Source organism: Podarcis bocagei (assembly GCF_964188305.1).
Source record: "Podarcis bocagei genome assembly, chromosome: 6".
NCBI lineage: Eukaryota > Metazoa > Chordata > Lepidosauria > Squamata > Lacertidae > Podarcis > Podarcis bocagei.
In genome coordinates this window covers 95,089,153-95,114,557 of record NC_138130.1, presented here as the reverse complement: position 1 = coordinate 95,114,557, position 25,405 = coordinate 95,089,153, and the positions used below count along the sequence as shown (strand labels likewise).

General features: G+C 44.9%; 1 protein-coding gene and 1 long non-coding RNA gene across 2 annotated transcripts; one reads left to right on the top strand and one right to left on the bottom strand.

Moving 5' to 3' along the window:
* The first annotated feature begins 9,627 nt into the window (after positions 1–9,627).
* EED (embryonic ectoderm development) lies at positions 9,628–23,346 on the top strand. The gene is made up of 12 exons (XM_081197411.1): positions 9,628–9,825; positions 12,037–12,189; positions 14,964–15,056; positions 16,268–16,333; positions 16,720–16,845; positions 16,956–17,037; positions 18,387–18,478; positions 18,700–18,833; positions 20,064–20,169; positions 20,852–21,010; positions 22,255–22,328; positions 23,016–23,346. The coding sequence occupies exons 1-12, from the start codon at positions 9,643–9,645 to the stop codon at positions 23,140–23,142; spliced, it is 1,395 nt and encodes a 464-aa protein (XP_081053537.1). The 5' UTR covers positions 9,628–9,642; the 3' UTR covers positions 23,143–23,346.
* Positions 23,220–25,177, bottom strand: LOC308588837. The gene is made up of 2 exons (XR_014008913.1): positions 24,431–25,177; positions 23,220–24,074 (listed from the first exon to the last, which is right to left on the bottom strand). It is a non-coding gene; the product is annotated as an uncharacterized lncRNA (long non-coding RNA).
* Positions 25,178–25,405: the final 228 nt, after the last annotated feature.

Below are 25,405 nucleotides of genomic sequence, written 5' to 3'. Positions count from 1 at the left end.
AAATTACTCATTCAAGATGTGGGAAAAGCACAGTGCCTATTTAAGGGATACATTCCCATTTAAGGCATATACTTCTGTTCTTCCCGTCTAGCTCAGTTGTTTCCTTCCTGCCAGATTTAGGCTATCCTTTAAAAATACAAGCGTCGCTTGTACCACAATTACAAATAGGGTTTTAGGCTTAGAACTGGTGCCCTCCAGACAGCTCCGAACAGTCCAAAACATCTGGAAAGCAAAAGGCTGGGAAAGGGAAGGGGTTATGCTCCAGTCTTCCAAAAAGTAGGTGTCAACAAAGAGCCCACATTGATATCATGATTGAGTCTGTGATCCATGCACATTTACCTGAGAGTAAGCTCCACTGAACACAATGGACTCCTGAGTTTTCTTGCTTTTTGCTCAGCCACATAGGCTGTGTACACACTACTCCAGCTCCAATGTACATGAAGTTAGCCACAGTTCATATATATCCTGTAATTCTTGAGAAATGCTTCTGCTTGATGAGTTTCCCCTCAAACCATATACAGTGGTACCTCGGGTTAAGAACTTAATTTGTTCCGGGGGCCCATTCTTAACTTGAAACTGTTCTTAACCTGAGGTACCACTTTAGCTAATGGAGCCTCCCGCTGCGCCGCCACTGCGCAATTTCTGTTCTCATCCTGAAGCAAAGTTCTTAACCTGAGATACTATTTTTGGGTTAGCGGACTCTGTAACCTAAAGCGTCTGTAACCTGAGGTACCATTGTATTCTATATGGTTCCATAGAGTAAACGCTAATCTCCCTACACACAAATCAGAATGAATGTTTGATAAGTAACTGATGTCCTCTAATTTCCTTGTAAAGAAGCCAAAATAAAAATTAATGAAATAGGTTGTCTGGAAACAACCGGAGTCTTGTAATACCTTAAGGACTAACATACTGTGTATATTATGGCACAAAGCTTTAATGGAATAAAATCCACTTCATCAGGTGCATGAAGTATCATCCGTAGCAGATCCTCCAAGTGTCCCTATTTTCCAGAAGCCATCCCAGTTTTTTATTTGATCCCAGAAGGTTCCGCTTTTCCTTAGGACGTCCCTATTTTCATTGGAGAAATGTTGGAGGGTATGGAGTTTTGTGACCCCAAAGCCAAGGAGATAACTCTACAACCTTCACGAGACATCTGAAGGCAGCCCTATATGGTTTTTTATGTTTTTATGTGTTGGAAGCCACCCATAGTATAGTGGTTCCTCCGGTTACGAACTTAATTTGTTCCGGAGGTCCATTCTTATTCTGAAACCGTTCTTAACCTTAGGCATGCTTTTGCTAATGGGGCTCCCTCTGGCGCGCTACTTCCGCTCACATTCCGGGGTAAAGTTCGCAACCAATACTTCCGGGTTAGCAGAGCTCATAACCTGAAGTGTTCACAAGAAGGACGGCTTGTAACCAGAAGTATTACCGTACTGTTATTATTATCATCATTATTATGGAATAGGATACAGTGGCGTAGCGTGGGGGGTGCCAGGGGTGCCGGCCGCACCGGGCGCAACATCTGGGGGGGGGGGCGCTCGCTGCCTCCGGAGTCGCCGAAGAGCCTCGGGCGCAGGCTGTAGCGGAGCCGCATGTCTCGCGGAACCGACGAGCTGTGCGCGCGCCCGGGCTGAAGGCGTCCGGCAGGCAGCGGCTCTTAGCGCTCGTCCAGTCCCGCCAGGCAGCCCCTCCTCACAGCCCCGCCTCCGCCGCTGCTGCTGCAGCTGCTGGGCCGTTGCATTTTCCTCGCCTCTCTGCCCCCCCCCTCCTCCGGGCAAGGGGCGTCGTTTGGGCGGCAGCGCCAGCGGCAACTCGCAGGTGAGGGGTTAGGGGGGGCGCAAATTACGTGCCTTGCCCCGGGTTAGGGGGCGCAAATTACTTGCGTTGCCCCGGGTGCTGACAACTCACGCTACGCCGCTGATAGGATATCCCTATTTTCATTGGAGAAATGTTGGAGGGTATGCTGTAGTTGACAGGTAACATATACATGGGGTGGAGAAGAGAGAGAGAGAAAATTAAACTGTGGCATGAAATAGCAATGAAAGAAAAATGTAAAACCTGTGAAAATTTAACTGACTAATCGCAGCAGCAGGAACTGGCAATGACACTGTCATTCTAGCATTGCTAAGTTATTTAGCTCCCTATACTGGTGAAGCAGGCCAAAAGGGCTGTAAACTCCTGGGTCTAGCCAATAAAACTCAGGAGCCGGGAGGAGATAAGTTCCAGCCAGTTACAGTGGTACCTCGGGTTAAGTACTTAATTCGTTCCGGAGGTCCGTACTTAACCTGAAACTGTTCTTAACCTGAAGCACCACTTTAGCTAATGGGGCCTCCTCCTGCTGCCACGCCACCGGAGCACGATTTCTGTTCTCATCCTGAAGCAAAGTTCTTAACCTGAAGCACTATTTCTGGGCTGCCAGTGTCTGTAACCTGAAGTGTATGTAACCTGAAGCGTATGTAACCCGAGGTACCACTGTATTACTTTTGGTTCGGCTGTTTTGTTCTGCATGTCAACAGATCCACACTCAAGTATCATGTCTCCAAGCTCTAGCCCGTTAGGTCCTTTGGCAGAGCTCTCATCTTCTACATCAGACACAAAAATACCATGCAAGTTTCCACCACAGATCTGGATTCTAAGTTCCACTTGGGACTTCTTAATGGTAACTTTTCTAGGTTCAGGCGTCCTCTTAATGGTGTCTACAGAATTACTGATTGAATTGCGAGGACTGGTGGTTAGAGTGGTCTGTTTGGATGGAGGCATCATGGTCCCTTCATCCTGTTCGCTCACAGTATCAGTTATGGAATTGGTGCAAGCCAAAAAGGCTGTAAGCTCCTGGGTCTAGCCAATAAAATTCAGGAGCCGGGAGGAGATAAAGTCCGGTCATTTATTGCTTTCGGTTCAGCAGGTAATCTACGAAAATCTGACCAACCCTCCCAACTCCCGGTGGGTTATTTGTTTTTTTCACAAAGAATTTCAATTTCCTCCAATCATATGCATAGAAACATTTTCCCATTTCCTTGTTCAAGAAAGCAACTAGCTGTTGCTGGCCGGAAGTGCACGAGGCATGCTTTTGCTGACATAGCTTTAATTCATGGTGCCTGCATGGTCTTCATATGAATACACTGTGTTACACGAAGCTATTGTGCTTTGTGAGCCTGTGTGTATTGCGATAAAAGTTTCAGCTTCTTTCTGCCCCATGGGGGGTGTTGTAAACAAAAATTGCCCTTTTCCCTTATGGGGTATCCAAGAGCCCATATAGAGTCCTTACATAGGTTCCCTATTGGTAAGAGAAAATAACAGAGGCCAACCAGAGAATATTGAGAAGCAAAGCAGCTAGTAAGCTTGATCTTTATTGATCTGTTGCAACAGGGTGCTCCCCTCACACGCAGGAGAGGAGGAGGACCCAGAAAAATTGTGTGCAAGGCCTTATAAAGACTTTTGAAATTGCCACCCTGTAGATCAAGACCACCCCCAGAAACATCATATATACATCACAGAAGGGTGTAACCTAAGACCACCCCACAGATACATCATACCTACATCACAGAAAAGGCAGTCTAAACAGAAATTTAAATGTTGTTTTTCTCTTGTCCTTGTTTATCTCCTGTCTGGCAGGTTACTTGATTGGATTTCCTGGGTAGCCTAGCCAGTCTTTTGTAATGATAAATACTTAGTTCCTGGGCCAGGTCACAGGCTCACACCCTATTCATATCTTAAATGTGCCCTTAAGACAGGATTTGTGAGGAAAGAGACAATGGGGAGGTTTCCCACTTTGACCTTGCAGAGAAAACATTTGGTCAGTTTAGGAATCAAAATGGTTCCAGGTTGGTCTTCCTGTGCTGATCTATGTATGTGCGGTTGGTACACTTATGAACACTTATGAACTGCTGATCTCTGCCTTACAGCTCAACTCTGCACATGCATAGGATTACCAGTGCCGGATTTCCCAAAATGCTTCTTAATTGTATTTCACTATTAATATACTACTTCTTAATTGTATTTCAGTCCAACAATTACTTTGATAAGATACATATTTTGTTATGTGCAAATGGTTTTAGATACCTATTAGGTCCATAAATTACCATATAGTATATATTCAACACAAAAAACAGCACCAATTTGTTGTTGACAAAGGACAGCTGGACATCTAAAGGGCCCCATTACCTTCAGTAGCTTAGGGCCTCATTAAACCTAAATCCGGCTCTGGTTACAGCAGATGTGGGGAACCTTTGGCCCTCTAGAGCAGTGTTTCCCAACCACTGTTCCGCGGCACACTAGTGTGCCGCGAGATGTTGCCTGGTGTGCCGCGAGATGTTGCCTGGAGGGAGGCGGGCGAGTCGGGCGGCGAGAGGCGGGGCGGCGGCGGCGAGGAGAGGCCGCCCAGCGCGGGGCTCTCGCCGTCTGCCTGCCTGGCTGCCTGCGAGCTCGGCGGGCAGCGCCTCCGTCCGCAGCGCCCGCCTCGCGGCTCTCATTCCCTGCCAAAGCTCACCCAGCCAAGCCGCGCTCTCCTTCCTGCCTCGCTTTGCTGCCTCCTCCCCCCCCCCACTCCCAAAGCTTGGAGGTTCCCCGGCAAGGGGGAGGGAAAAAAATTGAAACTTACACTTTCGTGCGTCCCTCACGGCGTGACGCTGCGCGCTGACGTCACGGGGCTGTAATGGTGGTGTGCCTCGAGATTTTTTTCATCAAACAAGTGTGCCTTTGCCCAAAAAAGGTTGGGAAACACTGCTCTAGAGGTTCCTGAACTACAACTCCCATCATCCCTGTCAATTTGCCATGCTTGCTGGGGCTGGTGGGAGTTGTAGTTTATAACAATCCCCAGTGGGACTTGATTGACACGAATGGGATGTGAATTGTGGATAAACACTGTGTGTAGTTTATTAAAGGTGCTGAAAATTGTGGCTCTTGGGGGCGGGGAGCGTCCTTTCACAAAACCAGAACAACCCACAGTACTGCCGTATTAATATGGCATGATTTTTTGGTGGCAATGTCTTTAATTGGTTTTATTGTTAGGCGACCAAAAAGAAAGAAACATTCCTGAAGGAAAGCCATTTGAAAGCGGTGCAAGCAGTGCTGGAGGTACTGGTAAAGGTAAAGGGACCCCTGACCATTAGGTCCAGTCGTGGCCGACTCTGGGGTTGCGGCGCTCATCTCGCTTTATTGGCCGAGGGAGTCAGCGTTTGTCCGCAGACAGCTTCCGGGTCAAGTGGCCAGCATGACTAAGCCGCTTCTGGCGAACCAGAGCAGCGCACGGAAACGCCGTTTACCTTCCCGCTGGAGTGGTACCTATTTATCTACTTGCATTTTGATGTGCTTTCGAACTGCTAGGTTGGAAGGAGCAGGGACCGAGCAACGGGAGCTCACCCCGTCAAGGGGATTCGAACCGCCGACCTTCTGATCTGCAAGCCCTAGGCTCTGGGATTTAACCCACAGCGCCACCCACATCCCTTGTGCTGGATTTACATATAAGCTAAACAAGTTATAGCTTAGGGGCCCTCTCTCTCTCTCCCCCCCCCCATTACGAGTCTTTGTTAATTGTGTTTCTAAAGGAACTTTTGTTATTGCCAAATGCCAATGTGTTTGCATTATTAAGTTGGTTATGAATAAAAAAATCACTTTAACTTAGAGCTTAATTATTATTTCACTATTGATTACTTCTTAATTATATTTCACTATTAATATACTACTTCTTAAATGTAGTTCAGTCCAACAACTACAGTGGTACCTCGCAAGACGAATGCCTCGCTAGACGAAAGGTTTTTCCGTTTTCGAGTTGCCTCGCAAGACGAATTTCCCTATGGGCTTGCTTCGCAAGACGAAAACGTCTCGCGACTTTGTTTCCTTTTTCTTAAAACCGTTAAAACAAAGGGTGCTTAGCTTGAACAGCTGCAGTTGCGACTTGACTTCGAGGAGCAACTGTTAGCACGTGGTTTTGTAGCCTTTTCTCAGACTTTGCTCACTTTTGAAGCTTTTCCAAAACTTTTCCAGAACTTCTCTTGCATCCATTTGGTAAGTTAAACTTTTAAAACTTTTTTGGGGGGTTTTGGATTTTGGGTTGGGGTGTTTGGGATTCAAGGACTTGGTGTTGTGGGGGGGGGGGTTGCGATAATCTGGGAGCTTGTGGGGCTTTTTTGGGGAATTTTTATGATTTTCTGTGACCATTGGGCCAGGTTGTTTTTTTTCAAAAAATTTTTCCTGAGTTTGAATTTCTGAGTGCTGGCTGGCTGGGGGAACAGTTGGAGAGGTTTCTGCAGGAATCTGGGAGCTTGTGGGGCTGTTTTGGGAATTTTTATGATTTTCTGTGACCATTGGGCCAGTTTGTTTTTTTTCAAATTTTATTTCCTGAGTTTGAATTTCTGAGTGCTGGCTGGCTGGGGGAACAGTTGGAGAGGTTTCTGCAGGAATCTGGGAGCTTGTGGGGCTGTTTTGGGAATTTTTATGATTTTCTGTGACCATTGGGCCAGTTTGTTTTTTTTCAAAAATTTTTTCCTGAGTTTGAATTTCTGAGTGCTGGCTGGCTGGGGGAACAGTTGGAGAGGTTTCTGCAGGAATCTGGGACCATTGAGCCATGTTGTTATTTTTTGAAATTTTTTTTTGTCTGGGTGGGGGAACAGTTGGGGAGGGGTTTGCAGCAGTTGGGGAGGGGCTGGGGGAGCAGTTGGGGAGGGGTTTGCAATTTCTGTGTGGTGGGTGGGTGGTTGTCTGTAGGAACAGTTGAGGTTTTTGAAGGCATTGGTGATTTTTGAAGCTTTTCCAAAACTTATTTTGCAGCCATTTGAGGTTTCTGAAGACTTCGGTGATTGATTGTTGAAGCTCTTCCAGAACTTCTCTTGCATCCATTTGGTAAGTTAAACTTTTAAATTTTTTTTTTGGGGGGGTTGGATTTTGGATTTTGGGTTGGGGTTTTTGGGATTCAAGGACTTGGTTCTGGGTTTTAATTTCTGTGTGGTGGGTGGCTGGGTGATTTTGAATTTTTTGGATTTGAAGCACATCACTGATTTTTTTTTTCTTTTTCTGAGTTTACGAAGGTAAGAGCTGTGCTGCCATAGGACCCAAGAAGACTGCTGCTGCGGTGGCCGGCGAGAGGAAGAAGGAGAAGGTGATGCTGGAAATGAAGAAGGAGATCATCCGGAAGCACGACGGCAGAATGCGTGTGACGGACATCGCCAGGGAGTACGGGAGGAATCCATCAACCATCGGGACCATCCTGAAGATGAGGGAGAAGATCCTGGCGACTGATGCAGCCAAGGGAGTCACCAGGATCATGAAGAACCGCCCAGCTGTTCTGGAGGAGGTCGAGAAGTTGCTGCTCATCTGGATAGAAGAGAAGCAGCGTGCAGGGGACACAGTGTCTGAGGCCGTCATTTGTGAGAAGGCCAAGGCCTTGCACGCTGACCTCATCCGGGAACAGCCAGGAACCTCAGGCGAGCCAGAAGTCTTCAAGGCAAGCAGAGGTTGGTTTGAACGGTTCAAGACAAGATCTGGCATCCACAGCGTGGTCAGGCATGGAGAGGCTGCCAGTTCTGATGTTCCTGCGGCTGAAGACTTTGCAGCGGAGTTCCTGGAGGTTGTGAAGACGGAGGGCTACGTTCCACAGCAGGTCTTCAACTGCGACGAGACCGGGCTGTTTTGGAAGAGGATGCCCAAAAGGACTTTCATCACACAGGAGGAGGCCAAGTTGCCTGGCCACAAGCCCATGAAGGACCGTCTGACCCTGCTCTTCTGTGCCAACGCAAGCGGCGACCTGAAGATCAAGCCCCTGCTGGTGTACCACTCGGAGAACCCACGGGCCTTCAAGAGACACAAGATCGACAAGGAGCGGCTGAGTGTCATGTGGCGATCCAACAGCAAGGCTTGGGTCACACGTGTGCTGTTTGTGGACTGGGTCAATCTTGCTTTTGGCCCTGCTGTCAAGCAGTACCTGCTGGACAACGACCTGCCGCTGAAGGCTTTGCTTCTGATGGACAATGCTCCTGCCCATCCTAAAGGCCTTGAGGTGGACTTGTTGGAGGAGTTCAGCTTCATCAACATCATGTTCCTGCCGCCTAACACCACGCCACTGCTCCAGCCGATGGATCAGCAGGTCATCGCCAATTTCAAAAAACTCTACACCAAGGAGCTTTTCAGGTGATGCTTCGAGGTGACTGACTGCACCACCATCACCCTGCGGGAATTCTGGAAGGACCACTTCGACATCGTCACCTGCTTGAAGATGATCACCACGGCCTGGAACGGGATCAGCCAGAGAAATTTGAATTGCGCTTGGCGCAGCCTGTGGCCGGACTGTGTGACACCAAGTGATTCTGATGCACCAGAGTCAACAGTGGTGCAGGACATTGTTGCCTTGGGGAGGACCATGGGCCTGGAGGTCACGGAGGAGGACGTCTGCGAGCTGGTGGAGGAGCACGACGACGAGCTGACCACCGTGGAGCTGGTCGAACTGCAGGCAGAGGCTGCGCAGGAGCAGGCCTCACTGGAAGAGGAGGAAGCAACTGAGGAACGGCTGTCCTCCGAAAAACTGAGGGACATTTGCCTGAAGTGGAAGGAGGTGCAGACTTTTGCAGAGCAGCACCACCCTGAGAAGCACGTGGCACATGACGTTGGGAACATTTTTGATACGAGGGTCATGTCGCCTTTCAGGGAGGTGCTGAAAAGGTGGATGAAGCAGCAGACTATGGACAGGTTCTTGAGCAAGAAGCAAAGAGTGGAAGAGGAGCCTTCTTTGAGTGGTCCCCCAGAGTCTTAGAAAATGTACTGTACACTTTGTTGATTTTTAAATGTTTTTCTGTCATGTTTATAAAGTTAATTTATTTTCCCTTCAATTTTTGAACTGCTCTTTACAGTATGTGTGACTTTAAAGAGCAGTTAATAAACTCTTGTTGTACCAAATTTGGCTTTGTTTGGACTTTTTTTGACCATAGGAACGCATTAATTGATTTTCAATGCATTCCTATGGATTTCGTGATTCGCAAGACGAAAAATTCGCTAGACGACAAAACTTGCGGAACAAATTAATTTCGTCTTGCGGGGCACCACTGTACTTTGATAAAATACATATTTTGTTATGTGCAAATGGTTTTAGATACCTATTAAGTCCATAAATTACCATATAGCATATACTGTAATCAACACAAAAACAGTGACAATTTGTTGTTGACAAAGGACTGCTGGACATATAAGGAGCCCCATTTCCTTCAGTAGCTCAGGGCCTCATCAAACCTAAATCCGGCCCTGGGTGCAAGGCCGCTTTAAAAGAACGTCGTGCGGACGTGACCCGCCAAGCACGCGCAAAAAAATAAAATACTGTAAAATCACACCCGGTTCCCAGAAGCGCGCGCGCCCTCTAACGGCCAACGGCTAGCCTCGCCTCTCCCTCCCCTACGTCACTGCACGCCCTGCTCTTTCTGCCGCGCGCATCGCGCCCGCGCTCTCTGTTAAACTTTTTACGACGCCAAGGGGCGGCTGAAAAGCCGGTCGCGCTTTGCGGCGGAGCGGTTAAGCTCCAATAAGCGCTCTCTCGCGCCTCCCTCGCCCCGCCCCCTTCCTCGCGTGCGCCTCCGTCTCCTCTCTCCGCCCCCACCTGGCCGTTCGCGACGCCGCCTCCGCCGCGCTTTACGGCCGCGGGGATGAGGGGCGGGGAAAATGTCTGAGCGGCGGAGAGGAGGCGGAGGCAGAGGAGAGGCGGCTTCGGAGGCGGCGGCGGAGCCAGCAGCATCGTCCGCGGGGGTGGCGGAGGCGACGGCGGGAGCGGAGATGCCGGCGAAGAAGCAGAAGCTGAGCAGCGACGAGAACAGCAACCCGGGGGACCTGTCCGGCGACGAGAACGTGAGCGGGGGGCCCTGAGATAGGAAGACACCCCTCTCTCAGGCTTGGGGCCTAGCGCGTCTCTTAGCAACGCGCGGGGGGGGGCTGGTGGTCTTCTTCCCTCCCCCTCCTGAGAGGGGGAGCCTGAGGTCCTGGCTGTCCTGTTTATAATTTTCATTATTAATTTACTTATTTATATGCCACCTTTATCTTCCAAGGAGTTCAGGGTGGTGCACATGGTTCCCCACCTCCCCGTTTTTTTTCACAACGTAGGTTAAGCTAAGAGCGTGTGACTGGCTCCAAGGTCACCCAGCGAGCTTCGTGGCTGAGTAGGGATTTGAACCCAGGTCCTAACCAGGCACTCTTCACTGTTCACCACACTGAGGCTCCCTTAGGGCAAGTGTGGGGGAGCCTCCAGGTATTGCTGAACTGCAACTCCCATCATAGAGTTGTAGACATAGCTGTGAACGTTTCCCTTTTTTAAAGGGAAATTCCCTTATTCTGAATAAGATTCCTCGCAAGAAAAAGGAAAAGTTGCAGCATAAGGGGTCTCTATAGTATAGTGTATTTTAAAATGGGGTTTCAGAGTTTTTAGAGGTTTTTGAATCTTTTATATAGTTTTTCAATTGCATTGTTCTGCATGGGACAATGACAATAAAGATATTGTATATGGTTGTAGGGGTGGAAGGGACCCCAAGGGTCATCTAGTCCAACCCCCGGCGATGCAGGAGTCATCAACTTAAAGCATCCATGATAGATGGCCACTCAGCCTCTGCTTACCTTCAAGGAAGGAGAGTCCACAATCTCCCGAGGGGGTTTCTGGGGCTGTTGGGAGTTGTGGTTCGAGGGCTGGAGGGTCCCATTCCCCCCACTGCAAGGCAGCCTCCCCCTTCCAACCTGCTGCCTCGAAGGTGGGTGTGCAGCCTCTTCCTAGACCTTAATCCTCTTTGGGGTGCCTCACGGGAAGCAATTCGTAAATGAAATTGATGGTGATCTCCTGCTGGCCCTGGGAGCAGTGGTAAGGAAGGATGGGAGCTGTAGCCCACCAGCTTCTGGAGCCAGGTGGGAGAAAGCAGGTTTAAAGGTCAGAGGTCATCCCTGACCACTAGCCCATGCTGGCTGGGGCTGATTGGGGCTTTGGGAGGCCACAGCATCTGGCGGGTGTTCTCTGCTGCTGTTCGGAAACCGATGTTCATGGTTAGCCTGTGTGTGGGATGCTATTGCTCTAGGCTTTTAGGCTGCAGGTGGTGGGGTGCTTGTTTATGAGAAGAAATCAAAGGAGGACCCCTTTGCATCTAGATAGCTAGGGTGCCAAGAAGAATTCTAATGTAGACCAGTTTCCACCTGGAACCTAGGCTTCTATATTTGCCCTCTTGCTACACTTGCTTTTATAAATAGAACATTAGAATGAGAGTTGGGCTGAAATACTTTCCCCTGATTATATTTAGGCTTCTGTGTTACCCATCTTCTCTGTATCCACTCCAGCTATCTGCACATAGAAAGCTAGCATGTCAGGGATAAAGCTAGTCTATAACTCTTCTCGCTGACTTGCTAGCTTTCTCTGTGGAAGGAAATTTGTTTCTGAATGGAAGAGATGGGTAGGCGAAATAATTTTCAATGGCACCTTAAGTTTCTACCTATGTCGTCTCTGTTTTAAAACGAAAGCTGATGATTCTCTGCTTTTAGGAAACCAGCAAATTGGAACGAACTCAGGTTAGATACTCCTTATTTGACATCTACTTAGGTTTTCACTGGTATCCCAGGATTCACCAACCAGAGCTTGGCACAAAAGCCATACACTTGGATTTAAAGAAGTTTAAGCAGAGGAGTTTGCTTTGAGACCCTGAACTGAATGGAGCTCGCAGTCCTTCAAGACAAAAAACTATTTCTGCTTACTGCAAGCTTTTTTTATTTCAGTGGAATAATTTAGGAGCAGTTGGGAGAAATAATTGTTGCTGCTATTGTTTAAAACAGCTGGGAATCAGAAATCCTTGGCAATCTGTGGCAAATGACAAATAGATCTGCCCACTCATTCTCTAAACGTGTGAATCATCTTGTCTATTGCTGTTGAATACTTTTAGTTGCTCAGTATCCTCTATTTCTGAATAAGGTTGCCTCATTGTTCTGAAGTAGCTGGAGGATCTTCCTTCACTTAGTAAGTTACCGGTAGCTTTTTTGCTGTGAATGTGGGTCTTGATCTGTTTTGAAAACCAACCTTCTTTATGCTTTCAGGATGATGCTGTTAGCATAGAGAGTGGTACTAACACTGAACGCCCTGACACCCCTACAAACACCCCCAATGCTCCAGGAAGAAAAAGCTGGGGGAAAGGAAAATGGAAGTCAAAGAAATGCAAATACTCCTTCAAATGTGTAAACAGCCTCAAGGTATTTTGTCAGCAGACATCTCATTAGAATGAAAATTGCTTGCTGCCTTTATACAGTGGTACCTTGGGTTACAGACGCTTCAGGTTACAGACTCGCTAACCCAGAAATAGTACCTTTCTCATTCTTTGCTTCAGGATGAGAACAGATTGTGTGGTGGAGGCATGGCAGCAGCGGGAGGCCCCATTAGCTAAAGTGGTGCTTCAGGTTAAGAACGGACCTCTAGAACGAATTAAGTTCTTAACCTGAGGTACCACTGTCACAGTGTTTTGTACTTCAGTGATCCAAATAACTTATTTACTGGATCAGAACAAGGCATATTTGAACTGGCATTCTTTTTCAAACAACAGTCGGGTGGTGGTTCTGGGCAGTCCACAAGGAAGATCTTGTGTTCAGGAGAATGCTGCCTCAGAACAGGCTTCTTGTACTTCACATGGCAAACAGCTGTGAATAGATACATTCTCTGTGTAAGCTAGTGGCCCTGCCACCTAAGCACACTTAAGCAAGTAGCAGGTCCTGCTCGTATGAAGGGAAAATCAGAAGCAGCTTTAGAGAAATTTTAAGTATGGGTAACTTGCAATACACACACATTTAACTTGTGTGCATTCAGCTTTACACACTTGGTAAAAAAACTATAAAAATTAAAAAGTGGGTGGGCATCCAGAGGAAAAGACTTTGGCAATCCTACCCACCATTGAACCCAATGTGATTTGACTATATGTGATTTTGGCTTTATGTACTATCTCTGGAACTTAACCCCCACCTAAGTTGAGAGTTGCCTATATACTATTTGTAATATAATAATTTCTCTTTCTGTGGCAGCAGGTAAGTTAGATCATGGACACATCCTGCAGATAGTAATCACCATTATGTTGATGCTGTTTTTCAGCATTGCAGTCATTTAAAGCTTAAAGCAGTGTTTTCTCTCAGATCAGTCCAAAACTCCTATTCTAAATGTTCTTTGCATGCTTTTGTACATGTTTCACCTTGTTGCCTTTAGTTGAAGTTTGTACTATAGGAAAGCAAGATATGTTTTAACAAATAACAGGAAACTGAAGGGTGTAGTCTCTCTTTTCGGGTGGCTAAGATCAGCCACTGAAGGTGAAGGCCAACTTCTTTTGAAATAGAAGTATAGGCCTTGGAGACCTTTGAAAATATAACAGCAAAACAGTTACAGCACATGTCTGTCTTGGGGAGAAGGCATTTAGCAGGAAAAAATTATCAAAAGTTTTATTTTCAAAAGACTATCAAAAGTCTGTGGTGTTGTTTGTAGATTGCTATATTTGTTATAGCATATCCTACTATATGCTCTGATCCTTTTAATTGGTGGTGTGGGAATTTATGCTTGAGCCCTTTACACATGTAAGATGAAGAAGAAGAAGAGTTTGGATTTGATATCCCGCCTTTCACTCCCCTTCAGGAGTCTCAAAGCGGCTAACAATCTCCTTTCCCTTCCTCCCCCACAACAAACACTCTGTGAGGTGAGTGGGGCTGAGAGACTTCAAAGAAGTGTGACTGGCCCAAGGTCACCCAGCAGCTGCATGTGGAGGAGCGGAGACGCGAACCCGGTTCCCCAGATTACGTGACTACCGCTCTTAACCACTACACCACACAGATGTGTTCTTCCGTCAGGGCAGCCTTCCCCAACCTGGTTCCCCCCCCCCATATGTTTTTGACTCCCAACTACCATCTGTGCCAATCAGCATGGCCAGTGATCAGGGATGATGGGAGCTGTAGTCCAAATATTTGGAGGGGGCCAGGTTGCGGAAGGTTGCACTAAGCTGTTCCCTACATCTCCCAGTAAAACATTGTGAGAAGGGTAACATACTTGTTTTGACTAAGGCTGGATAATTTGTTGTGTATGTTGCTGAGTTATTTAAAATCTGACATGATACTTGGAATCCTTGAAATGTCAGTATTTATAGATTTATTCTTTAATACTGTACTCCTGCCTGCTTCCAGTTCCTAGCGTTCTGAATCATAAATGTGGAATAAGACTTCTAGTGAGATTGGAAAGGCAATGCTTTTGTTTAGTTTCTTTTCCTACCGGTTGCTGAGCCCTATTTTTCCATTTCCATCCTAGTCCATGCTCATAACTTCAGTTGGAAAACTCAAAACTTGGAAGGAAAATGGTGCCATTTATTTATTATGTCATTTATTATACACCCTTCACCAGCAAGTCCTACAGTGGGTTAATTAGCATGTATACCTAGGTTTCTTGGAGTAGGCTGGACACAATTCGATTCTGGCAGGCATTGCTTTCATGAATGGCTTACTAATAGTAGAGTTGTCCCATGGGCAACATTCCTTCCTCTCAATCTCTAAGGTTTGTTAAAAAAAATATCTGCTAATGCAGACAAGTCACCTTAGCCTAGTAGTGTTGGTGACATAGTGTTGCCACCAAAAATAGCTTCCTTGTACCACTTGGAAAGACTTCCCTATGATGTTGTGCAGTATGTTTCCGCTCCCTCATTCTACATCAGGGTCTGGGACCCTGTGACCATGTAGATGTGTTTGGACTACATCTCCCATGATCCCTGATTATTGGCCACCCTGGCTGGGGCTGATGGGAGTGATAACATTGCAACCTGGGTTAAGTGTTCCAAAATGGTACTGATGACAGGGAGAGAGGTCATCATTGGAATGCTGTTTTTTTTCAGCAGCATCCCCATAGTGCACATAATGTGTACTACTGCCCTGAAAATAAATGTCCTAAATATATGAAATCACAAGTTTTGTTTTGAAGCCAATTCTTCTTACACCTTTTTCGTTTTCAGGAAGACCATAGTCTGCCATTGTTTGGGGTGCAGTTTAACTGGCACAGCAAGGAAGGCGATCCCCTGGTGTTTGCTACGGTTGGCAGTAACAGAGTGAGTGACATGTTGAAACTTATTTTACATTTCACTTATTTACCGCTTTCCAAGATCTTGCTTCCTTTTCATAACGTTGAAATATATCTTGCGGGTTTTTTCCAAACTAGGCATTATATCTGATCCCAAGAGCCAAATTAAACAGTTTTGTGATGTGGTACGATAGTAATAGTGCAAAGGTAGTTGCAGATGGCCACAGTCCTACATAAGCATATACATGGGTTTGCTAGGAACATTTCCAGTTGGAGGTGTGTTGAGAATGCTCATACTCAGTTGAGTATAAAAGTTGGGTTTGAAAGGAAAAATCACGTGTCTGTCCATTGGGTGTGCAGCTGAAGTATAATGTCAAAATCCTGCTTTAAAAAATGCCCCCCCCCCCGCCTGCCTGGCAGCATATGTAAACACCTCAAAAGAGACATTTGCAATCTGCTCAAGTAGTGCAATGTCAATAAGCAGTAGGTGAAAAAAACTACATAAGCCTTGAAACTGTTAGCTTCCTGCAGCTGCTGTTATAATCAAGCACTCTTCACAAAGTTAGTTGTTTTCACGATTGGTAATAACTGCTCGTTTTAGCTAAATAACTTCCAGCAAAGATTTTTTTAAATAATTCTCTAACTAGACTTCATATATCAGAGGTAGCATAGGAACTGAGGCCCATTCACTGTGGACATAAGAGAAGGTCTTGTGGTTTGAACAGGCCTGAGGACAACTTAAGGAAATTGCTGACCTGGTGATATATTAGGAATTCACACAGATGAAGTCATTATGTCCCCCTCAATCAGTGGTAGTGCCCTTTGGGACTGGTAGAGTGGAAGGTAGGGAAGCCCAACAGTAGGTAGAATCCAAGTCAGTGACAGGTGCAGCCAATGCGAAGCCATGCCAACTAATTCTATTTTTGTCCCCATCTGCCTCTTCTGCTGAGTTCTGCAAGGGCAATACTGAAACTGAGGAGGGGGAAGCTCACAGGTAGGGCTGCCCCTTTGACGGGCTGCAAGTAGGGAGGAAAGGCAGGCAGGTGAGGGCTGGCTGCAGGCAGAATGAGGTTGGTGGAGCAGCAGTGCTCCATTTGCCCTAATGGCCCAGCCTCCATCATTCTCAGTAGAAGAGGATGGAAACTTGAATATTGTATTACTAATTCTATACACTGTGTGGAGTTGTTCAGCTATGGGAATCAGGAACTCTCTAATTTCTTGTGCTTTATCCACCTCCAGGTTACTTTATATGAATGTCATTCACAAGGCGAAATACGGTTGCTACAGTCCTATGTGGATGCCGATGTATCCTTTACTACGTCTGCGTTTCTAGGGCTGGTTTGAGAATAGTTTCATAGCTTTCCCTACTTAATGAGAACGCAGTTAAAGAAACACTTTGCAAGACTAACTTCAGTTAATATGGTGAAAGTAAATGATGTCCTTCCATGTCAAATTTTGGAGTTCATTGCAGAATGGTCCCTTCCAGGCCAGTGGTTTCTCAGTTTTCCACTGATGGGTTGCTTCAAACCATTCTCTGCACTTTCACATAAGGCCAGTAGGGAGCAGCACTTGACTTTCTGCTTTGTGAACTGCAGACTACTTCGTTTATGTTTAAATATTTTTGGTTAAATATCTGGTGGGCAGTGGGACTTTCCACAGGTGCATGTCTAGCCCTTAACTGCACACTTCAGGCAGATGAAAACTTTTATACTTGTGCATGGACCTATGATAGCAATACAAGCCACCCCCTTCTGGCTGTGGCTGGATCAAGGGGCATTATTAGGATAATTAATCCCATTACAATGCAGTGCATAAAGGTGAGTTGGTCCAAGATGTAAATATTAATGCTCAAAATCGATTCTAACATGTTGATGCAAAAAATACAGAGATGTGGAGGGAATAACCTGACCTCTGAATTCTGTTGTAGCATTATGTGGGCCATGGCAACGCAATCAACGAATTGAAATTTCATCCCAGGGATCCAAATCTTCTCTTGTCTGTGAGCAAAGGTATGGAAGTAGGTTCCTTTTGAATGTTTAGGAATGATCTGGTAGTGGGTTAGTTCTGTAAGAGCTAAAAGGGGGAAAGGGTGACACCAAAAATGCACACAACATCCCAAATAGGAACCTCAAATTGGTGTGGGAAGGAGAATGCATTTTGAAATGTAAACTACCCAACACATTTTCACAAATTAGCTTTCAGTACATATAACAGCATCTTCATATTTTGCCCTCCCCCGCTTAATTTAGATCAGGGGTCTGCAACCTTTAAGACAAAAAGAGCCACTTGGACCCATTTCCGAAGGAAAAAAAACTGGGAGCCACAAAACTAGTCATTATAAAAATAACTTTTTTATTATTTCTTTGTTTGACCCCTCAGAATTACTCCTCCTCATAGAAATAAACGTTACATTAACAAGTTACCTTTTTGTGTGTGTGTGTTCTTCCCTTCAAAACAGTGACCAGCGTACATGCCCCCTTTCAATGCAGTGACCAGCGTACATGCCCCTTACAATGTAGCGGGCGGGCGGGACTAATGCACGCACCGCCCCCATGCGACGTCACAGCCAGTACAGCGCCCCCCACAGTGGGGAGTGTTGGGGCACACAATGCGCCGCCTCCCCTCGCTAGTATCCGCCCGGAGCTGCGGCAAAGGTATAAAAGAGCCACATGCGGCTCCGGAGCCGCGGGTTGCAGACCCCTGATTTAGATTATATATCCATTATATCCAAGGGTGGTTTAGAACAGTTTAAAAATATAATATCAAAATCAGTTAAAAGAGTCTAGAGCAGAAGGTGTATCCTAAAAAAAAAAGTATCACAGGTGTCAAAGGTAAAGAGGTATGTCTTCAGCTAAATACACCTTTGTGTGGAGGGAATTGCACAATGGCTGTTACTCCCTTCCTAGGTTTCCGCTTTTTGGACATGGCACTAAACCATGGCTCAGCTACATTATGGGAACAAGCCTTGAGAGGAGGTTGCCGCCGATTTGCTCCTCCCTGGTTATTTTGCTGTGTACTGCACTGAGCCATGGTTTGGCTTTGCATGTTGTCCAAATATGGGCTCATGGTTTAGCTCTTCAAACCATAGTTAATGGTTTGTCTGAAGAAATCAGCAAGTCCAGGTTCAGACGGCATTAAGCCAAACCATGGCTAACTCAGCACAGCAGCTGATGGAGAAGGGGGGTGGGGAGGCCATGACCCCCAAGCCATGGTTTGCCTTAGCAATACATGTGAACCAAGTCAATAGGTTTTGTATGCAGTTTTGGGGTTGAACCACCTAGTTGATCAGAACATACTATTGCGTTTATTGTGAGATGATGGAATCTAACCTTTCTGTTTCCCCTCCCCTTTTTACTAGATCATGCATTGAGACTGTGGAACATTCAAACAGACACTTTGGTTGCAATATTTGGAGGAGTAGAAGGGCACAGGGATGAAGTTTTAAGTGCAGTAAGTGAAAAACTGTTGAGCAGCTTGAAATTTATCAGTGCTGTCCTACCCCCGCTCCCAAGTTTTTTCCCCTACTTTGCTAAACAAATTTTAAATTGTCAGGAAATGGAAATTTGCTTAATAGGATAGCTAATAACCTGATTTGTATAATCTGGAGGCTACACTGTTGATTTTATTTTAATCTTGTATGGAAAATTGAAGTTGCTACATTCTGTGTATAGGATTATGACCTCCTTGGTGAAAAAATTATGTCTTGTGGCATGGATCACTCCCTGAAACTCTGGCGAATCAATTCAAAGAGAATGATCAATGCAATCAAAGAGTCCTATGAATACAATCCCAATAAAACCAACAGGTAAGGGCAGTCCCAATCCTAGTGTGATGTTTTCCTCACCCCAGTATATTCTTCAGCTCATCACTGAAATCATGTATCACCTTTTGAAACTTGCAAGTAGTTAGATCTTGAAATGAGGCTGTAAATTGCTTGAAGTTTTCCCCCTCCCATGACAGGTATGGTCCAGTTGTCACTTCAGTGGTAAAGATTTACCGTGAACATGCCAGTTTTATTTATTACTTATTTATTTCATAGTTTTGCCCTACCAGTATGCAAGCCATGACCTCTGACGTAGAATTTTGTCTGAACTAGGAGTTACAGTTTTTTTCTCTCCAAACAAACGGTGATCAGTAAGCCAAGGACAAACCTTAGCTACAGATTGTGGTTTGGTTGGACTGAAACCTTGATCCCTGATTTGGACATAGCGATAAGCCCCAGCTGTTGTGGCTTTAAAAATAGGTGACATTGATGTCTTCATGGTAATGAACTGTGATATGCGAATTAGGCCACCAGTGCAAAACCTATACAGTGGTACCTTGGTTGCCGAATGGCTTAGTTGTTGAACAAATCGGCTTTGTGAATGTTTTTCAGAAGCCGAATGTCTGACGCGGCTTCCACTTGAGTGCAGGAAGCTCCTGCAGCCAATCGGAAGCAGCACCTTGGTTTTTGAATGGTTTCGGGAGTCAAACAGACTCCCGGAATGGATTAAGTTCGAGAACCAAGGTACCACTGTATGTGACTATCCAGAATCAAGTCCCATAGTGTTCCATGGGACTTTACTTCCAGTTAAGTGGATATAGGATTGCAGCTTAAATGTCAGTTTTCCACTTTCCCCTTTTTTGCAGGACAAGCTCTGCAGTGTTTAAAATAATGTATTTTATTGTTTGTTAAGATTCATTGTAAGTTTGAAGGCTTTACTAAGCTATATTAGCATAAATATCCTTGAAAGATTTGGTGGAAACCCTTAAACCATAGTTTTTCAGTTCTGATAGCATGGGAAATGGTGATTTTAAAAATGAAAACAGGCTTTGCTGAAGTTGAGTGGGGGGGTTAAGTGAGAGTTGAAGAGAGGACATGTAAGAACATGGCTTCTTACATTTGAATTCAGCCAGTGACCCGTATTTTTTTATTTTGGCGGGACGGGAATATAAATTATTCCACCTCTATTGTCATTGCTTCCCAAGCTCCTGCAGTTGTGTCTTTCCTCTGCCCAACCGCACTGATCAGATGCATCAACTCTCTCCTTTGCAGGCCGTTTGTTTCTCAAAAAATTCACTTTCCTGACTTCTCCACCAGAGATATACATAGAAATTATGTAGATTGTGTGCGATGGCTAGGAGATCTGATACTTTCCAAGGTAGGATGGCTTCCGTTTCAATAATGTCACATTTATGTTTTGATCTCTGAAGATGTAAAAGATTATTATTATTATTATTATCATCATCATCATCATCATCATCATCATCATCATCATCATCATTTATTATTTATACCCTGCCCATCTGGCTGAGTGTCCCCAGCCACTCCAGGTGGCTTCCAATCAAGTGTTAAAAACAATACAGCATCAAGTATTAAAAACCTCCCTAAACAGGGCTGCCTTCAGATGTCTTTTAAAGAGAAGATATCTGCTTATTTCCTTCATATCTGAAGGGAGGGCGTTCCACAGGGCAGGCACCACTACCAAGAAGGCCCTCTGTCTAGTTCCCTGTAACCTCACTTCTTGCAATGAGGGAACCGCCAGAAGGCCCTCAGCGCTGGATCTCAGTGTCCAGGCTGAACGATGGTGGAGACGCTCCTTCAGGTATACAGGACCGAGGCCGCTTAATTTAATTGATGAGAATAGGAAAATTTCAAAATTTACTGAAATGGTATCTTCCTACTATTTTTAAAAAATCCCAGTAGCGTGCCTCCTCTCCCCACAATAAAAATACTGTTGATGCCCTTAAGCAGTCTATCTCCTCCACATTTTCCTGTGCAGGATGTGGGTGTGAAAGTGTTTTGTGGGTTATATTGAAGCCTTCTTTTCCCTCTGTCCACAGTCGTGTGAAAATGCTATTGTGTGCTGGAAACCAGGCAAAATGGAAGATGACATCGACAAAATAAAGGCCAGCGAGTCTAATGTGACCATTTTAGGACGATTTGATTACAGTCAGTGTGATATATGGTATATGAGGTTTTCAATGGATTTCTGGCAAAAGGTAAGGGCCAAGGCAGAGATTAAGCAAGGCTATTTAAGATTAGTTCAGTGCACAGATGAAGTTCAGCTGGCACTGCTGCTTCTTATGGGTGCTTGAGGCTCCCATATTTTGTAATATATGTAGGCGGATATGCCATATATCATAAAATATGGCTGTTGTGCATAAACCATAATGGGTAGTATACTCTTCTATGGGGCCGGTCCATCCGTGAGGCACACTGAGAGTCGCCTCAGGCAGTGGAAACCAAGGGGCACTTCCTGGGTTCTAGTGAGATCTCGCGAGAGCTCTTGCAATAACCTGGAAGCCACAGCTGTGTGACCCTGGTGAGTGAGGCTTCAGCGGGTCAGCAAGTGTGGGTGGCAAAACGGGATGGGCTACCCTTGCTCTTCTTTATGCATGGCCCATGTTGCACATGCACAGTGTGGATATTAAGGGATGCAAAAGTAAAAAATTAATGCCATATTGCTAAAAATAACAGGAGATTATCTTAGACAGCTAGGTTTGTTGGACAATAAGGGAGTTAAAGGTGTCCTGGAGGAGGATATTGTATTCATTCATATATTTTTAGGGCAAAGCCCTCACAAGGTGGCTTACATGATATAGAAATACAGCAGAGGTGAGGGGAACGGTCAGATCAAGGAAAAGTTACTGACCTCTTTGCAGCCATCCTAGGGGAGCAGAGAGCTCATGAGCATGAGACTTGCTTATGCAACTCTAAACCAGCCTTCCCCTACCGTAGCCCCCCAGGTATCTTCGGACTACAGCCTTGCTAATCTCCAAAGAACATAGACAATGATTGGGGATGATGCTGTCTGACAGCATCTGAGGATGCAAGGCTGGGGAAAGCTTAACTAAACCCCAGTCTATCATTCTTTTGGAACAAAGCCTATTGCCTCCAGAAGTGTAGTAAGGAAGGATACCCTATTTTGATTTCTGTAATTGTCAGAATGTGATGTAGTATCAATTAATTAGTTGCTGAGGGCACCCTTAGTCAATCCACTGCCCACCATATGTTTTGGACAACAGTCTTGACCAGCACAGCTGGAGTCCACCAAGTTGGCAAAGGGATTAGAAATCCGCAAGGTACTGATGGTGCATTATCCTTGAGTTGTCTAGGGAAACTTTTATTCTTGAACTTTTATTCTTGAAAACGAAAGAAAATTATGTTCGCATGTAGAGTGCAACATTGAAACAGTCATTTTCACCACAGCATTTGGCTACATAAATCTTCTGTTCTTTTTTAGATGCTGGCATTGGGCAATCAAGTTGGCAAGCTCTATGTCTGGGACTTAGAAATAGAAGATCCTCATAAGGCCAAGTGAGTGTTTCTGAAGCTTTGCATCACAATTCTTATCAACACTGAAACAGACAAGTCAACCCCTTTACCATAACTTAGGAAGTTGTAATAAAGAAGTACAGGCCATTAGCATGTTTGTCTTCTCAAAGTTTGGATTACAGCTTGCTGCCTTTGTTCTGGGAAGGTAACAGTGTAAGAGACCTGGGCCAGGGTGGGGAATCCTGAACAACTTTGTGTATGATTTTGTATGAACAAAGAGAACATGCACTAATTTCTGACAGACCGGGGGGAAGAGATGGTAACTCCCCCTGCCATAGATCTGTGATTAAGCTTTTTCAGTGTTTGAATTTTTTATAGTTGGGATAGGTGTCCGGGAGAGAGACTCCTGTTTCAGGGTCATACCACTTAATAGGGCACGTGAGGCATCACAAGATGAGATGTGCCTTCATTAAAAACACCCCCTGAATGTGGAAACAAGAATATTGAGAAGCCTCACGTGCTTCTTGTCCATGGATCAGTTTAAAGTGATACAGCCCAGAAAGCTTCCATAAATTAGCATATTTTGGGGTGGGAGAAATGGGATAACGTGAGCAGGATGTTGTTTAAAGGGAGGAGGGATGAAGTTAAGAACTGTGACTGTTGTCTTACATCCTTTTGTTCACATGGTGGTGAATGAAGAGAAATATAACGCTTTATCTCTTTTGATAGGTGTACAACTCTTACTCACCCAAAGTGTGCTGCTGCCATTCGACAAACCAGCTTTAGCAGAGACAGTAGTATCCTTATAGCTGTATGTGACGATGCCAGTATCTGGCGCTGGGACAGGCTCCGATAAGTTACTTACAACTTGAGAATTACAAAATTATGTATTGCTTTTTGTGTCAAGGATAATTAGCTGATTTGGTAGTACTGTTAACTGCTTTCAGAGTAGCCCCCCCCCCCCCAATCAGTTGAACTTAGCAATGTTTACATTTGGTTTTTGATAACATTGCCTTGTTCAGAAGCTGCTGCTTTTTAATAAAAATATTTTTGTACGTTTGGTTTATTGTCCCATTTCAATTCAGTGTTTGTAGTAGGTAAAGTTTCTTTGTACTGTATATATACTTGCTGCTTGTGTTAAGTCATATGTTAAATAAGCTTGTATGAGTATGGGTGTTGTGCCCTACAATTCTGCAGGATGCAAGAAGCACATTGAGTGCAGAATTCTTCCTGAGAAAGTTGTCCTTGATTTTGAAAATGTCTAGTCCTTACGACCGTGAAAACATGAAAGTTGTGCAGCATTGCCCATTTGGAACTCTCAGATGCCAAGAGGGGTGACTGATATAATTTCTCAATGGCTGGGACAGATACATTTATCCATATGGCTCTCTGCCCTTCTCCTTCATGAACAAAAGCAAGTAAATTATGCAAACAAAATTAAATGAGCATAATTAAACATGTTGGGGAATTTAGCTTTCTTGCTCAGAATTTGAATTTCCTGGGTATGGACTTTTTTACAAAATAAAAAATACACACACACACACACACACAAAAAAACACAACCCTTAATGTTTTGGTCCAGCAAAAGTTTTACTCCCATAATTCCCAGAGACTATGCTACTTTACATTAATTCTCTGTCTCATACCCATCTGATTACAGTAAGCCTGCAATTTGCAAACATTTAATTTGTGCATATTCAGCTTTAAGCGCTTGGGGAAAAATAAAAAGGGATGGGCACCCAGGGGAAAATACAAATTCTACCTGTCATTGCATTCAGTGTGTTTTGTCTATACAGTGGTACCTCGCAAGACGAATGCCTCGCAAGACAAAAAACTCGCTAGACGAAAGGGTTTTTTGTTTTTTGAGTTGCTTCGCAAGATGATTTTCCCTATGGGCTTGCTTCGCAAGACGGAAACGTCTTGCAAGTTTGTTTCCTTTTTCTTAACACCGTTAATACAGCTGCGACTTGACTTCGAGGAGCAACTCATAGGACGCGGTGTGGTAGCCTTTTTGAGGTTTTTAAAGACTTTGGTGATTTTTGAAGCTTTTCCAAAACTTTCCCGACACCGTGCTTCGCAAGACGAAAAAAAAATCGCAAGACAAAACTCGCGGAACGAATTAATTTTGTCTTGCGAGGCACCACTGTATGTGATTTGGGCTTTAGGTGCAATGCCTATGGTGCAAATGCTTTTCTTCGGGGGGGGGGGGAACGACACATACTCCTAAACATTTTGTGAATCTAAGTTTGGCCTCATTGAGGGGCAGTATTTCAATATGAGTAGGAAAATGAGAGTACAGAAAAAAAGCACTGGATACGGGCATACTGTACTTAGAATGAGAATTGCAGAGTAGGTGAAATAAGAGAACGTAGTTAATTAACTTGTTGGTAAAAGGAGCCACTGTCTTGGTGTAGAATACCCTGGTACTTATTTAGGATATTTCCATTGCTTCTGAACCCACTTGGCTCCACATCGTGGCTTTAAGAAAATAAATGTGTTTAATACTAAATATTGTTAACAAAAGCAACACAAGGCACAGGCAGACAAACTAAAAACGAAGTTCACTAGATCCCAAACGCCTGCCAAAATAAAATGCTTCATTTAGTGCTTGAAAACTTGCGATGAAGAGGGAAGATGAGCCTCCACCACCCTGGTGCTACCACTAAAAAGGCCTTTATTCTCCAGCTGCCTCATCTTTGACAGAAGGGGAGCAAATGAATTTCAGAGACTTTAAAAGTTTGTTTAACCTTATAAAAACAACATGTGAATAAAGTGTGTGTGAAATATGTGTAATATATGGAAGCGGTTGGGACAAGATGTAAAAGTATTAAATTTGGTAAAATGAAATAAAAACAAAATTAAATATGTGTTAACTTACTCTCTCCCCCCTCCCCCAAATCTTCAGATCACTTGCTCACAACAACAAAAATAAGCAGTTACAGAATGGTATACCTAGAACTTCTTCCAAAACATACATTTGTATTTTTACGAAGGTCTGTTTCTTACTTGAGGAGGTATTCTTGCCTGTACTCTTACTTTTTCTCAGGTGCAGGTCAGGATCTGCATGGTCTGTGTGGAGAAACATTGAATCGCTTCCTCCAGTAGAACCTTTCCTCCTT

Coding starts and splice junctions, on each gene's coding strand:
- EED (XM_081197411.1), top strand. CDS start 9,643: ATGTCTGAGCGGCGGAGAGGAGGCGGAGGCAGAGGAGAGGCGGCTTCG. Junction 17,038..18,386: donor TCTCTTGTCTGTGAGCAAAG/GTATGGAAGTAG, acceptor CCTTTTTACTAG/ATCATGCATTGAGACTGTGG. Junction 21,011..22,254: donor CAATGGATTTCTGGCAAAAG/GTAAGGGCCAAG, acceptor GTTCTTTTTTAG/ATGCTGGCATTGGGCAATCA.